This window comes from Rattus norvegicus, chromosome 8 (assembly GCF_036323735.1).
Source record: "Rattus norvegicus strain BN/NHsdMcwi chromosome 8, GRCr8, whole genome shotgun sequence".
In the NCBI taxonomy this organism is placed as follows: Eukaryota; Metazoa; Chordata; class Mammalia; order Rodentia; family Muridae; genus Rattus; species Rattus norvegicus.
In genome coordinates, this window is record NC_086026.1 from 58,212,384 (window position 1) to 58,228,472 (window position 16,089).

Below are 16,089 nucleotides of genomic sequence, written 5' to 3' on the forward strand. Positions count from 1 at the left end.
TTAATGAAAGGAAGTCTTTTGTCACCCAAGCTGGTCTCTATAATGGAGGATGACCCTGAGCTCCACATCCTTCTATGTATACCTTCTAGGGTTGGGATTATGGAGACTCCCCATACCCAGCCTTAAACAAACTATTGAACTGACTGTGTTGGCGTATTTATTTGCTGTGTCTGTGTGCCTATGTTTGAGCGGGTGTCATGTCCGTGTTTGGAGAACAGCCTGGAGGAGTTGGTTCTCTCCCTTCACCATGTGGATCCAGGGGATCAAACCTAGGTTGTCGGGCCCCTGGGCAAGTGCCTATAGCTGATGAGGCCTCTGGCAACTCTAAACTTTATTATATGCTGTTTTCAGACTATTCGAAAGTCGTGTATTCTTCAGTTTGGGTCACTCTTACTTTGCTCTTAATTTCCCTCTTGGAGTTGCCCCACACCAACCCACCTGTCCACTCTGTCAACTTACAACTATTAACTATGTATCCACCCCACACTAACCACTTCACTCTTGCTCCTTCAAATCTCCATTCAAAGGAGACTTCCAGTTTTCTACGTGACTTTTTTTTTTTTTTCCAGCTTGGCTTGGCTGTCCTGGAACTCCTGAGTGTTGGGATTAAATGCATGAGCCACCACAGCCTAGACCTTTTTTTTTTTTTTTTTTTTTTTTTTTTTTTTTTTTTTAAGTTCATGTGTGTTGATGTCTGCACGGATATCTGTGTGAGTGTGTCAGATCTCTGGAAACTGGAGTTACAGACAGCAGTGAGCGGCCAGGTGGGTGCTGGGAATTAAAACCCAGTCCTCTAGAAAGCAGCCAGTGCTCTTAATCACTGAGCTATTTCTCCTGCCCCTCTTGCTGGGGACTGAACCCAGGGCCTTGCGGTTGCTAGGCAAGCGCTCTACCACTGAACTAAAGCCCCAACCCCTCTCCTGCCCCTCTTAAGTGACTTCTTAAGTGTAGAATTCCTGAGCTGGAGAGATGGCTGAGAGGTTAAGAGCACTGACTGTTCTTCCAGAGGTCCTGAGCTCAAATCCCAGCAACCACACGATGGCTCACAACCATCTGTAATGGGATCTGATGCCCTCTTCTGGTGTGTCTGAAGACAGCTACAGCGTACTTATATATAATAAAGTAAACCTTTTTAAAAAAAAAAAAAAGAGTAGAATTCCTGAGTAGGAGTAAATAAATGAATCCCCCCCCCCCCCGCTGAGAAGTTTTGAAACAGAGCTGATCATACAAGCCTGTAATCTCGGCATCCTGGAGGCTGACACAGAAGGATTGCCAAGAGTTTGTGGCCAACATAGGCCACATAGCAAGACTCTGTCTCAAAACAAACAATGATTTAAAACCATACTGAATTTTGTCATATGTTATAAGAAAGTCAAATTCTATAAGGTCTTAGAAGCTCCCTGCCATCAGGATCTGGCTACAGGTGATTTATTTCATGTACACAATTGTAGGCTTAGATTTTTCAAAAGCTACTTTAATAAGGGTTCTCGAACACTTCAACACTCCCCCAACCCCCTACCCCCGCCTTCTCACCCACTGTCCAAAGGTAGAGTCGAAAAGATGGCAGACAGGACAAGGGGATGTGGACCTGTTTACAAGTAGTTCTTTGGTCGAGATTCCATTCTCCATTTGTCAGGATACCAGCAGTCCAGTTCAGTAGTATCAGGATACTAACAGCTCAGTTCAAAAGTACCACCAAACACTAATCAGCAAGGACAGCAAGATCCAGCAGAAACTGCCAGGTCTCCACCAAATCAGCACAGAGCCAGCAGGAGTGACCAGGACCAACTGCAGTGCCAGGAGTTCTCTGCTGTGTCTCTCTCAAGGAAGTGAAGGACAGCAGAGGCTTGAGACCAATAAGGAGCTGCATGGCTAGCTATGCAAGTGCCCGGTCCCGACACTGGCTGTTGAGTCCTACTTATATTCTCTCTAAACATCACGAGTCCTCTCACGGGTCTTGCGTCAGCAAAACATCACGTGAGCCTATATCACATGATACAACCAGGAATTTCCGCTTCATGCAATAGAGAGCAGGAAATGAGATGAAATTTTTTCGTCCTGGGCCTACAGGGGAGTGTGACCAAGAAAGCTGCACAAGGGGGCCCGGCGTGCACACTGCCACTTACCTCACTGGTGTAAGGGATCTGCGTGGTCTAGGATTGCAGAAAGGAAGGGACTCCTAGAAGTTTCCCACGCTTCTCCTGGGCAGACAAAGCTTTATTAGTTCAGAAGAAAAGTCTGGCAAAAATCTGAGCCATAGACCTCAGCAGTAAAAGCACAGAAGCCTAGTGGAAACATAGAAACACTACCAGGGATGCAGAAAAGATCTGCAGGGACCGTGAAATATGCTCCATTGCAGGGGACAGCGTGACATAAGGGAGGTACAGTTTCTGAGTCTTCAACATATGTAGTGGAAGATGCACTTCATGATCCTCCCGTCTCTCCTCTGGAGTGTTGGGATTACTGGAACGACATCATGCCTGGTTTTTCTGATGCTGGAGGTGGAACCTGGACTTCCTGCATGCCTGGTGTCTTAGGGTTTTATTGCTGTGAAGAGACACCATGACCCCCAGCCACTCTTATAAAGGAAAACATTTAATTGGGGCTAGCTTACCGGTTCAGAGGTTCAGTTCACTGTGATCATAGAGGGAAGCATGGCAGCCTGCAGGCTGACACGGTGCTGGAGGAGCTGAGAGTTCTACATCTTGAACTGCAGGCAGCCGGGAGGAGACTGGAACTCCATACTGTTTCTGAGAACCCTAAGGACTAGCTTTTTTAGAGCTCAGTCATGCAGAAATGCAATTAGCTATTTTCAAATGAACATTACTCCTACTAGAAGGCACTCTTCTTTCCCCCGACAGCTTTGATGATTTGTCTATAAATTTTACCAGAGGCACAGGGTTCCTGACCTGACCACATCTTTCTTATTGTGGGTCACTGTTTCAGAGTTACAGTGCACTGGGACTGAGGAGGCACAGTGAGACTATAAAACAGAAGCAGACATATGCAAAGAAGATTTTCATGGACATTGAAGCAGAATCAGTCATTGAGTGGGAATTCATTCAGTCCATGTACAGGTGAGCCTGCTTCTTCGAGCTTGTTGTTTGCAGATGTGGCCACACATGACAGTCACCATGGAGTTTCAAACACATCCCATATCCCATGACTTCAGAATCAGCGGGGGTAAACCAGTGTGTGTGTGTGTGTGTGTGTGTGTGTGTGTGTGTGTGTGTGTGTGTAAGTTTGTGTTGGTATGTGTATAAGTACACAACTTCACAGGTACGTGGAACACAGAGGTCAACATCAGGTCACTCTGACTTTTTCTCTTCATATTTATTATTATTGTTGTTGTTGTTGTTGTTGTTGTTGTTGTTGTTGTTAGTCAGGGTCTTTCAATGAACCTGAGGCTCCCTGACCCGGCTCGGCTGGCTGCCAGAGAGTCTCTTGGTGATCTTTTTGCCTCAGGCTCTTAAAATTCCAAGCATGTGTCACCACGCCCAACTAGTTTCCTCCTCATTTTCCTCCTCCTCTCCTTCTCCTTTCCTTCTCTTCTTTCCCTGAGTTTCCCTGCGGCCCAGGCTGGCCTCAGGTTCCATATCTGGCAGGAGATGACCTTGAACTCTCAATCTTCCTTCTGGGTATACAGGCAGGGTACACACCCTGATTTGTATTTCACTCTTAAGGGATGCGGTTAGGAAAGCTGACATCATAGCACTCACCTGTAATATCTGTATCTGGGAAGCTGAGGCAGGGGAGTTGCTTTGAAAATGAGGTCAGCTTGGGCCACATAGCAATATCGTGTTCTAAAAATCGAAACCAAAAAGGACTTCCAGAAACCGTCAGCAGCCAGAGCTGTGTCCCTAGTTCTGGTGATCTGAATAGTGATTGCCTTGTCTTGTAGACCTGGGTATACGGACTTCCGGATCCTACACAGCTTCGAGCTGTGTCCAGCACTTCATCCCGGAGGCCAGTGTGGAAGGTGCTTGTACTATTCAGGTGTCCCCGTCTTCCATGATGCACCAAAGCTTGCTTTAGTGAGAAGAGTGTTTACCCCAAATTCTTCAGTGGGTAAAAGTCCCTGCTGAACAAGCCTGACTAGCTGAGATTTGAGTCCTGGAACCAATCCATGGTGAAAGGAGAGAATCAGCTCCGGAAAGTTGTTTTCTAACCTCCATGTATATGCCTGCACACACACACACACACACACCACAGTAATAATAATAATAATAATAATAATAGTAATAACAACAACAACAACAACAACTTGGTTTTTTAAAGACTATATACCTTGGCTAAATGGTAATACTTTTTCCAAGGTCACATCCTGTCCCGGGGTGACTTACTTCCAGTGGGTATAAAGGTCAGCCCTGTCTCCCTTCCCTTTTATGGCTAATCCAACACTTAAAATGTTCAGCCGAGGTCTACCTTGCAATTCAATGTCTCCTCCTTAGTCTTTCTTCTCTTCTTCCCCTCTTGATCCCTCAAACGCTCCTCCATAGGATTTCTTATACTCAGCTTTTTGGAGTTTACTGTGATAACTGATGCCAACAGCCATCCACAATGACAGATGCCAACATCGGGTTTTGCAGTTGGACAACCTGACATCTGGGTAGCAAGAAGACACACCATCATTGTATTACTGCCCACAAAGGAGCAGTAGAACTCTTCCAACTTGCGGGTATTGAATTAGAATAGCACACCACGGTAAAGAAATGAATGGCTGGGTAGTCCAAAGGCTTAGGTATTTCAGGTTTGCTTGGGTTGGGCATTGCTCCTCTGCTCTGCCCTTTCTGACATTTTCTTTGTACTTTAGTCTAGCTTCACACTCAGTGAGAGTCTGAGGATGACCTTGACTTTCTGATCTCCCCTCCTCCACCTCTTGAATCCTGGGATTAAAAGAGTGGTCTTTAAGACAATGAATGTACCATCTAAACTTGACTAAAGCTCTGGGAATGGATAAAGAAAAACAGAAGACAAGCAGCAATTAAAAACTATGTATAGAGCCGTGCCCGTGGTAGGTTTAAAGACATTATCTCTTGTAGTTAACGGTTGATAAGACTGAAAACCTGGACTTAACCAACAGAATAGCTGTGCTCAAAGAAGTCCATTCCCCAGCAAAACTGTTTCCGGGTCATTGTTGTGCTTGCCTTTTAAATGCCAATGTGTTAAGCTCTTCCTTTTAATTAGAATGTTTGATCCATTACTATTTAAAGTAATTATTGACATTAACAGATTTAGATCACTCGTCTTATTGCTTTCCAGATTCTTATTGTTTTTGTTTCTTCGTCCTTTTTTGCTTTTGTTTTTTAAGATAGGAGGATATCAAACTCAATACACAGGAGAGGATGACCTTGAACCTCTGATCCTCCTCCCTGAACTTCCGTGATGGACACAGCACACCATCATGCTGTTTAGGGGGTGCTGAAGGTTGAACCTAGGGCATCCTGCATACTAGGCAAACACTCTAGCCAACTGAGGGACATTGTCTCTCTGTGCTGTTAATATCATGCTATGAATCAAGCCCAGGGCCTCCTACCTGCTAGACAAAACGTCTTCTATAGACCTAAACTCCGGCCTTCTCTTTGTTTACATTTCTTTTTTTTTTAAAGATTTATTCATTTATTATATATAAGTACACTGTAGCTGTCTTCAGACACACCAGAAGAGGGAATCGGATCTCAGTACAGATGGTTGTGAGCCACCATGTGGTTGCTGGGAATTGAACCTCTGGAAGAGTAGTCGGGTCCTCTTAACCGCTGAGCCATCTCTCCAGCCCTTGTTTACATTTCTATCTTTATTACCTATTAGTTTTGTTGTTATAGGTTTTGCTTCTTTATTAAATAGTTGTTGGGATTCATTTCTCTCCCTGTCTCTCTGAAACAGGGTCTTAACTCTAGAGCCCAGGATAACCCGGTGCTTCTATGTAGCCCACACACACTGGCTTCAAACTTTCAGTAATCTTTCTGTCCCCTCCTTAGGAGTGCTAGGATTCAGGGTAATGGCACCACAGCGTGCCATTCTTCTCATAGTCTACGAGAATAGGTAGGCATGGTTTGGGGTTTTCTGTTCCTCTTATTGGGTTACATTTGTCCCTTAATTTTGTGTGTATTTTTTTTTCCTTTCAAGTACTGCTTTGTGGTTCCTAAAGTGAGAGGTCTGGATGCCTTTCTGTCAGAGCTCTGATCACTCATACTGTGGCCGTGGCCTGCTGTTTTGAGTAAAGCTACAAAGAGGGCACACGCCCTTTGCAGAACTTTAGTCTCTGTTTTGATTTCCTTTTCAAGTGTGGTTGATCTCTGAGCCTTTGTTAGGCTCCAGGCAGGCACCTTTTGGAGTAAACACCCATGCTTCAGGGGTAGGATTTGGGGAGAGGGAAGGCTGCTCCCCTGTAAAGGACTGATTATGGAGACTTCAGAATTGTTCACTGTTGTTATTTCAGATAACAGCCTCCACAGAAACAAGGAGCCAACTAAAAATAGCTGGTTCATTTGGATTTACTCTTTTTATGAGACCTAGAATAAACCTGGCACATTAAAATACTAAATACTCCACGGAGGCTTTCCTGTCTGCTTCTGGTGTGTGGCTCTGTGTGTGTGTGTGTGTGTGTGTGTGTGTGTGTGTGTGTGTGTCAGAGAATCAGAGCTATAATCTTTATTATTACTTATTTATGTAGATGTGCATGGGAGGGTATGCCACAGCACAGGGGTTGGACCGCTCCTTCCACGATGAGGGTCGTGGGAATCTAACTCATGACCTCAGGCTGGCTTCTACCTTACTGAGCCATCTCCCCCCAGACCTCTGTCATTGTTTTGAACACATTATATGAACTCAGGAACATGCTCAAATCTGAATTTGATGACTTTTTCCAATCTGAGTATGTATACTTTCCTTTGATTAAAAACTTGCTTCCACCAGGCCAGATGGCCTAGGACTGTTATCTCAGCACAGGGAGACTGGTGCAGTAGGATCTAGAGTTGAAGGCCAGTCTAGGAGACACAGTGACAGACTGTCTTAATGAAAACTCTGTTCCTAGAAGCCTTCCTTTGAGCAGTGTCACCAGTGTGTGTGTCTCTCTTGTTGCCCTTTGTTTTGTTGAGATAGGCTTTTGTTTATGTGCTCTAGGCTAGCCTTGGACTTAATACATAGTTAGTCTCAGTTTAGTCTCAAACTCACAGCAATTCTTCTGCCTCAGTCTTCCAAGTGTTAGTTAGGATTATAGGCATACACAGCCATATCTGTCCCTCCCTTCCTCCTCACTCTCTTCCCTGTGTGTGTGGGTTTGTTTTGTTTTGGTTTTTTTTTGTTTGTTTGTTTGTTTTTTTGAGACAGGGTTTCTCTGTGTAGCTCTTGCTGTCCTGGAACTTGATCTGTAGACCAGGTTAGCCTCGAATTCATAAGCGAATCAACCACCTCTGCTTCCTGAGTGCTGAGATTAAAGGGACAGGCCACTATATCTAGCCTCCCCCAGTTCTCTGCGACTATCATACATGTATATTGTGTATTTGACTAAAGTAAGAATTCCAAAGTCCAACTTAGCAAATGAATGAGTTTTACTGGAGGTACCTATAGGAGTGTAAGTGAAGGCCATTTATAGGAGCAGAAATGACTCATAGATAGCTGTTATCACCAAAACCCATCCCAGCATGAGTGACAATCCAATAAAGCTGGAAACCTGAAGCACAATGCACCACTTGCAGGCTCCGAGACAGGCTGGAGTGGGTCTCTTGCAGGCAGCTTGGCTTGTCTGAGCCTCTTTCCAGGCAGCTCCCTTTCTCTCAGCTGCCCTGTTTATGTAAGTTTCAGGAGGGTGGGACCTAGTGACTCTGGTCAGTTTCAAGGACTTCCTGAAGTCTTTGAGTTGTCTACTTCCTGAGCATAAGGTGCTACTTTCCAAAGTAGGTTGAATTTGGAATTACTGTAGGACAGTGACCCACTGAGATTCAACTGGGCTGCTTACACAAGCATGAGTGAGGGATTACTTAATGATGCATGAATAAGTTAACTGTGGCTATACCACTTAAGAAAATGGGGCTGGAGAGACGGCTCAGTGGTTAAAAGCATACACTGCTCTTGTAGAGGCCCTGAGTTTGAGTCTCAGCACCCACATAAATGGTTTACTACTACTAAATCTTAGGAATTCTAGCTTCTTGTACTGACTCCTACTGTTCTGTGATTTGACTCTCCAGTGAGTGCAGACACTGGACACACCTGCCTTTGATGGTGTAAGTCAACCTAATAATTTAATCAGTCTCTCCATAATTTTCTACTACTTTAAAAAACTTTGGGGCTGGAGAGATGGCTTAAGAGCACTCATTGCTCTTCCGGAGGTCCTGAGTTCAAATCCTAGCAACCACATGGTGGCTCACAACCATCTGTAATGGAATCTGATGCCCTCTTCTGGCATGTCTGAAGAGAGTTACAGTGTACTTATATATAATAAATAAATCTTAAAAAAAAAAAAAAAAAAAAAAAACTGGGGCTGGGGATTTAGCTCAGTGGTAGAGCGCTTACCTAGGAAGCACAAGGCCCTGGGTTCGGTCCCCAGCTCCGAAAAAAAAAAGAACCCAAAAAAAAAAAAACAAAACAAAACAAAACAAAAAAAAAAAAACAACTTTACATATAGGAGTGCTCTAAGTGCATGTACAGCTGCATACCAGAAGAGGGCATCAGATCTCATGACAGATGGTTGTGAGCTACCATGTGGTTGCTGGGAATTAAACTCAGGACCTCTGGAAGAGTAGCCAGTGCTTTTGAAGCTCTTAACCGCTGAGCCATCTCTCCGGGGCCCTCCTATTATAATTTTATCAAATCTAATGGTTCTGTCCTCAGAGAATCCTGACAAAGATGGACCTGATAAACACAGGTCCCAAATTTCAGACACCTAGGAGCCTATGGCAGAAGCGTAAAAGTTCAAAGCAGCCTGGGCAACTTAATGAGATCATCTCAAAGTAAAACATTAGATTGAACATGGCAGTAAAGACTTATCATCATACGACCAGGTGGAGGGAGAGAATCAAAAATGTAAGGCCAACCTTGGCTACACAGTTAGTCTGAAGATAGTTCAACTCTCGTGACACCCTGTCTCAAAAAATCCAAACCCAAACCACCAACAATTAAACCCTTCTTCCCAAACATTAAAAAGGGTAGGATGTGGCTTAGTGCGGGCGCTAGGCTCAACACAGTTTACACATACGTGACCTGAAAACAGGAATTTGGAACATGTGGCACCTCTGTTCAGGATTAAGACACGATGCAGAGCTCTGAGAAGGTTCTGCCTGTTCAGTTGTCTTTATCCAAACCACTCGATTCTCTCTGATTCTCTTCGCATTCCCAGAATAGGAAATGGCTAGGAGGCCTAGTGAGAAAGTCTGTCAGAAGAAGGAACCTAGTAGCCTCTCGAGGCCTATGGCGAGCTGGGTGGAGGACGGACGCAGATGTGAGGCTCAGCCAGTGCAGGATGGGCAAAAAAAGGAGTCTTGGAAACCCAGAGGCCTCGCCGCCCACTTCCAGGGCACCTAAGGCGGAAATCGAAACAGCTGGTGATGCGACGTTGACCCCTCAGTCTGTGCCCGGCTGCGGTCACGTGGGCCGGAGCACGGGAAGACGCCCCGCCTCCGGCTCACGCAAGCCAGGGGCGGGCGCGTGGGTGACGCCTCTGGCGCACGCTGCGGGCGTGAGCAGAGTGTATGGGCGGGGCCGCCCGGGCTCTCGCTGGCGTGGGCGGGGCCTTGTGTATGAGGGACTCCGGTTGTGTGGGTGGGGCATGTGGGCGGAGTCTCCGGCGCAAGCCGCAAGAGGGTTGGAGCCGGCGGGCGGGGGTGGGGCATCCAGCGAACGCCGTGGGCGGAGCCTCTGCCCCGTGCTGTAGGTGGGGAGTGTTGGGAGCGGGCTGGCGTGGGCGGGGCTTCCAGCGCGCGCCGCGGGCGGGGGCGGGACGTGTGGGCGGTGCCTCCCGGTACTCCGGGGCTTCGGGGGCGGCGGTGGTGGCGGTGGTGACCGCGGCGAAGACGACAACGAGAGTGGGGCTACACGCGGAGGCACCACGGCCATGACTGCGGAGCTGCAGCAGGACGACGCGGCGGGGGCGGCGGACGGCCATGGCTCGGTGAGCGGCGGGTGAGGGTAGCGGGGCCCGGGTTCCGGCCGAGAGGGGCGCGGCGGGCCAAGCGGGCGCGGGCGGACAAGAGGCCGGGGCCTGCGGGCTAGGGCGAGAGCAACCCCGACCGCCGGGGACTTGAGAGGCTGGGGTCGAGAGCCTGTGTAAGGTTGCCTGGTTGTATGGGCCACCTCAGGGTCCGAGCAAGACTGAGTGTGGGACCCGGTGCTAGGGACCCTAACGGGAGGGGTTGCACGTGAGATCATAGGCAGCGGGGTCACCCCGAAGTGTGCCCCGGGCCCGACCCAGCAGCTACAAACTTCCCAAAAGCAAGACTCCTGTGCCTTGATCTGACTCTCAAATCAGTTTTGTGGCAGTGGTTTCCTAGAGGCTTAAGCAGACTTAAGTTACCTCACTTAAAGCCGGCGTTTATCAACAAAGTGCAAAAAAGACCCGGAGCCCCACTCCTCCTTTTCCCGCCCCGCTTTTCGTTCAGTTCTTCCTTTTCTTTCGGAAACAAATCAGCTTCCCGAATTATCTCATTGATCACTGTAGGTTTTGAAGGAGGGGAGAGGAACAACACAATGAATAAAAGGCACGTTATAGGTTCTTAATAATATAACATTACAAGGCTCTTAGGGCTAAGATGGTGAGCCTTCAGAAACACTGATGTGGAGTAAATCAAAAGGCTCATCATGTCTCTTAAAGAAACTCGGGAGGTGGGCAATTTGAAACTGTCATCTTGTGTTACTTTGGAATGTTATAACGTAACACAACATTCTCACTCCTCAAGAACTGCACTTTTTAAATGACAAAATGGAAAACCTGTACCAAGTATTCAAATACCGAGCTTGCAAGCGAGAAAATTTATAAAATATTTAGAATACAAAAAATGAGATGCTAAGAAACTATGTCTTTTTTTTTTTTCGGAGCTGGGGACCGAACCCAGGGCCTTGCGCTTCCTAGGTAAGCGCTCTACCACTGAGCTAAATCCCCAGCCCCGAGAAACTATGTCTTTTATTATTAAATTTTAATAATTTGAGATGCTGAGGGTCAAACCTGGGGCCTATCACATGAGGACTACAAGTTTAAAACAGAGCAGGTTCTTTAAAATTCATGTAGAAAAAGATACCTCTAAGTCTTGGGCTGCAAAATGAAAGTAGGTGGATGGTTTTTCTGCGATTAGATGAGAATTGCATTGTTACTGAACAATGTCTTTTGGATATTTGGTCTGTATTTTTCTGTGTTTTCTTCCCTCTCTCCCACCTCCCCTGTGATTAAGTCTACTTGTGTTGGGGACAGTGACTTAAAAACAGGTGGTGAGATTTGGTTTTGAGACAGTCATGTTGATACTATTTTGAGGGAGAGCAAGTCATATTTAAATTTGTTCTGGGCTCGTCGTTTAGGACCACATGCCTTTCAGTCAGTGGCATTTTCATTTACCTATGTCACAGGCTGCTGAGTAGTGATCTGTAGTTCAGCACTCTCTATTTGAGGGTTTGTCTGTAAGGTGTTTGAGCATTGTGTATAAAGTCAGAGCTATTTTGGGAGGGCTTGGCACTCCCAGCCTGTGGCTAGCTGCAGTAGCCTGACTCCCGGCGACCTGCAGAGTGATGACATTTACTAGTATTCCCAGAGATTTTGCCCCAGGCTGACAGATGATAAGCTTTGAAGGCTTGATAACTGTTGCCCTTTTTGCTCAGGTCAGGATAAAATGCTTGAAGGCATGGGCTACGGTGAAGGGAAATGTAGCATAACTTTTACATTTCGTGAGAGTATTAATAACTTATTCCTCTCCATAAGCTCTATGTAGGATGGACTCTTTCTTTTGACTCCACGAGGCATTCTCCCTTCCCTTAAAAGATGTTTAATATAGTTGAGAGGAGTTATCCTCCCCCGACACTCAGGAGCTATTTAAAACTTCCCATGTTTTCCCTTCCCCAGTTGGTCATTTGTACAAAGGACAGACGAAACTATGTATAGGCCATCCACGATTTCAGTGAGTGCTCTGGAATCTGAGCCTACACTTGCTTTATCTCTGAATCCCCCAGGCTGGTGAGTTAAGGACACCTTCCTGTGTTTTAATCAGTTCTCACCTCAGGTAAAAACCTGCTGCAGAGTTTACTGTTGGGGTAGGAGAAACAGCTTGAAGTCAGTTTGCTTCCTAGGAACCTGTCGCCCTTGACACCATGGGGGAGGATTCAGGTCACACATTCCCCTCCCCCCATCTCCCACTTGGAACTCAGGCCTATGCATTCTAGGCAAGTGCTTCTTCTCTGAGTGGAAGCTCTGTTGTGCTTGCTGTCTTGGTTGATTTTTTTTTTTTTTTTTTTTTTTTTTTTTGGAGCTGAGGACTGAACCCAGGGCCTTGCGCTTATTAGGCAAGTGCTCTACCACTGAGCTAAATCCCCAACCCTTGGTTGATCTTTTTTTATTTCCCTTGATTTTGTGGAATCTTGGCTTTTTTTTTTTTTTTTTTTTTTAAGACCAAGGCTGGCTTGGAACTTGGGAAGTGGTCATCCTGCCTTAGTCTCTCAGGTGCCCTCAACTCCTGTCATGTTGTGACTTTTTGGAGTGTTAGAAGGTTGTAACCTGGCTCTGCATCTCTCCAGCTCTTTGAGCCACAGTTGTTGCCCACACAGAGAGTGCAGTCTTTTGAGCACATTCACAGATAGCCTCTTATCAGGTGGCCCTGTGCATTCTGTTTCATCAAAGTGACCTTTTTTGTGTGTTTTTGAGACAGGTTTTCTCATAACCCAGACTGACCTCCAACTTGGTAGGAGAGGGAAGCATGACCTTGACTCTTGATGCTCCCTTGTCTGCTTTCTAACTGCTGGGATTATAGGCGTGAGCCACAGTGTCTTAGAGGCAAAGAAGTTTAAAATAATGCCAACACCACAAGTAATAACTTACACACAGAGAAAGAGTGAAACACACAGACACGGTTTCCCTGTAGACCAGGCTGTCCTCCCTAGTGCTGGGATTACACACTTGTACCCTCATACCCAGGTTCCAGCCTCCTCCCAGCCCTTTGTTTACCTGTGCTCGTGTTAGGGCACAGCCTTGGTTTGTTAAATCTCACTTTCCACCTTGTTAGAGACAGTTTCTCCTGCATGTACCAGGCTCGCTGGCCCTGGCACTTCTAGGGATCTCTGCCTCCTATCCCTCTGTAGCAGGAGTGCTTGAATGACATTGCTCAACAGCTTTTATGTGGGTTCTTGGGAATCAAACTCAGGTCCTTGTGCTTGTGTAGCAAGTGCTTTTGTACTACGCCATCTCACAGGCCCCTTTAAAAAGATTGATTTGTTTACTTTATGTGTGTGCCTTCGTGTGTTTATGTGCACCGTGTGTGTGTGTGTGTGTGTGTGTGTGTGTGTGTGTGTGTGTGTGTCCTTGCGTGCCTCTGGAGAGGTCATTACATCTAGAACCTGGGTTTAGCTCTCTGACACCTGTGAGCTACTTGGTGTAGGTGCTAAGAACTGAACCCAGTTCCTCATCTGCAGGTGCTCTTAACTTCCAAGCTGCCTGTCTCTCTAGCCCTCACTTCCATTTTGTGTAGATGACAGGTTTTTTTTTATGTAGCCCAACCTGGGTGAACAAGTTGGGTGCTCGGACTCTGTAGCAGAACTCAAGATCTTCCTGCTGCTTTTTCTGAAATACTACTGTCTCAGCTCTGCCACCATGCCCCTCTCCCTTTTCTTTTTTGAGAGAGGCCAGGGGTCTCACAGTATAGACTAGGCTGGTTTCATATTCACTGAGATTCCTGTCTTCTCCCACTGAGTTTAAAAGGTGTGTGCCACCATACTAAGCCTCTTTTTTCTTTTCTTTTCTTTTCTTTTCTTTCTTTCTTTCTTTCTTTCTTTCTTTTTTTTTTTTTTTTTTTTTTTTTGCTTTTTGAGACAGGATTTCTTTGTGTAACCTTGAGTGTCTTAGAACTAGCTCTGTAGACTAGGCAACCCTCGATGAGGTGCATCTGCCTCTGTTTCCCAAGGGCTGGGACTAAAGGCGAGCCAGCACCACTGCTGCCCAGCTCTCAAGTTCTTATAGTGATGGCTTCCATTTTTAGGTCTTCCTCAGATAGGGTCTTTCTGTACAGACCAGGCCAGCCTTGAACTCGGAGCTGTTTTTCTGCCACACTCGGTTTCTTGAGTGCTGGCATTTTCTTGTGTGTCTTTATATTCCAGCAACAGGGCGTTTTCTGTCAGGGCAGCTTTACTTCAAACTGAGGCTTTTGTTTTGTTTTGTTTGAGGTATTCTCATAAAGTAGCCCTGGCTGACCTGGAACTTGCTATATAGGCCTTGAACTCACAGAGATCATCTGCTTTTTCTGCCTCCCAAGTGCTGCTTACAGGCGTGTACCACCATGCTTGACTCAGAGTGAGTATTTTTATTTTGTGTATTTGCGGTGTTGGGGTTTCCCCGGGCTTCTAGCCCTTCACCACTGAGCTCTATCCCCATTCTCATCTTTTCTCTCCCCTCCTGCCTCTGTTGTGTTTGTGGGGTTTTGTTTGTTTGTTTTGAAACAGGGTCTTAGTTACAGCTTTTGGACCTTCCTACCAGATACTAGCAGGGCAGGTGTGCCCCAGCTCGCTGAGACTTACTTGGCTTCCTTCTTCCTCCCCTTATTGTTTGGTTTGTTATTGTTGTTTTGTTTGTTTAAGAGAAGCTCTCAGATAGCTCAGGTTGGCCTTGAACCTTTCGGTTGAGGATGCTGAAGGTGACGGGGAACTGTTCTTGCCTCTACCTCCCAGGTACAGCTGTGCACCACCACACTTGGGTCCCATTCTCCTGAAGTCCTTTCTAGAACTCTTCTAGTGCTTTGAACGTTTAAGAGATGAAAGTTTTTTACATTATTTTTGTGAGAGGAGGTCAGGGAGGAACATGGGCACCCACGCGAAGTCAGACGACATCTTATAGGAGCTGGTTGGTTCTCTCCACAGTGAGTTCTGGGGATTGACCTCTGGCGCTCAGACTCTGCAGCAGGTGGTCTCAGTATTCAAAGTCTTTGCTAATTGTCAGAGCTTGCTCTTGTTCGAGAGCTATTTGGTATTTTGTCCACCTGGTTTCATTCTCATTTCCATGGAAAAAGTATACTTTTGTTTCGTCTGGCTTGTTTCGGAGCTGCTAACCTCGTCTCTCAGCAGGGAGGATTTGCACAGTGTACGGGTGTTTGTCTGTATGGAGATCCACGCTCTGTGTGTGGAATGCCCAGAGAGGAGGCTGGGGAAGGGTATGAGACCCTCAGGGATTGGACTTGGAGATTGCTTTTAGTTGCATTGTGGGTGCTCTCTGCAAGAGTAGCACGTGCCCTTAGCCACTCTGCAGACCCCCCCCCGGGGGGGGGTGTTTTTCAGTTGTGACTGCTGACACGCACAGGGTTCAGCATCTCACCTGGTACAGTTTACCTCCCAAGAGTAATATGTGGTCTGTTATGTGAACAATAATGGGTACAGGTAAAGAAACCCTCATCCAAGCGATTCCAACTCCTTTATCCCAACCCCCACAAACCTTCACTGTCTTCCCGTAAACTACCTAGAGGGGTCAGCAGCTTCTCACCAGGAATTTCACCATAAAGGAAGTTGGGTGTGTGAGCTGGCTAGTGCTGCTGCCCGGCTCCTGTAGGTTAGAACACTGGAATGGAGTGTTGATACTGTGGGGTCAAGTGTGTTTCAAAGGAAGTGGCACCTGGACCCCATCTTCGACCCACTAAATCAGAGTCTGCTGTGCTTATTTTTTAAAAAGGGGTTCATTCGGGGGCTGGACAGATGGTTCAGTGACTAAGAGCACTGGCTGCTCTTCCAGAGGACCCAGGTTCAATACTCAGCAACCACATGGGGCTCACACTGTCTAACAGTTCCAGGGGATCAGACACCTTCACACAGACGTACGTGCGGGCAAGCGGGCAAAACACCAATGTACTTAACTACAAATAAATTTTTTTAAAAGGGGTTCATTCACCCTTAGCTCAGGTTTGCCTGGAGCATATAGGTCAG

General features: G+C 46.5%; 1 protein-coding gene across 11 annotated transcripts in view; it reads left to right on the forward strand.

Annotated features, from left to right (window-relative positions):
• The first annotated feature begins 9,874 nt into the window (after positions 1 to 9,874).
• Usp28 (ubiquitin specific peptidase 28) overlaps positions 9,875 to 16,089 on the forward strand; it is a 60,454-nt gene continuing 54,239 nt past the window's right edge. For 9 of the 11 annotated variants that reach the window (XM_006243006.5, XM_006243008.5, XM_006243009.5 and 6 more), the window contains exon 1: positions 9,906 to 10,105. In XM_006243006.5, the coding sequence (XP_006243068.1) occupies positions 10,049 to 10,105 (57 nt within the window). In that variant the 5' untranslated portion in view covers positions 9,906 to 10,048. Of the gene's footprint in view, positions 10,106 to 16,089 lie in introns of all 11 variants that reach the window. The other 2 variants (XM_006243011.5, NM_001108144.1) reach the window with 2 other exon arrangements.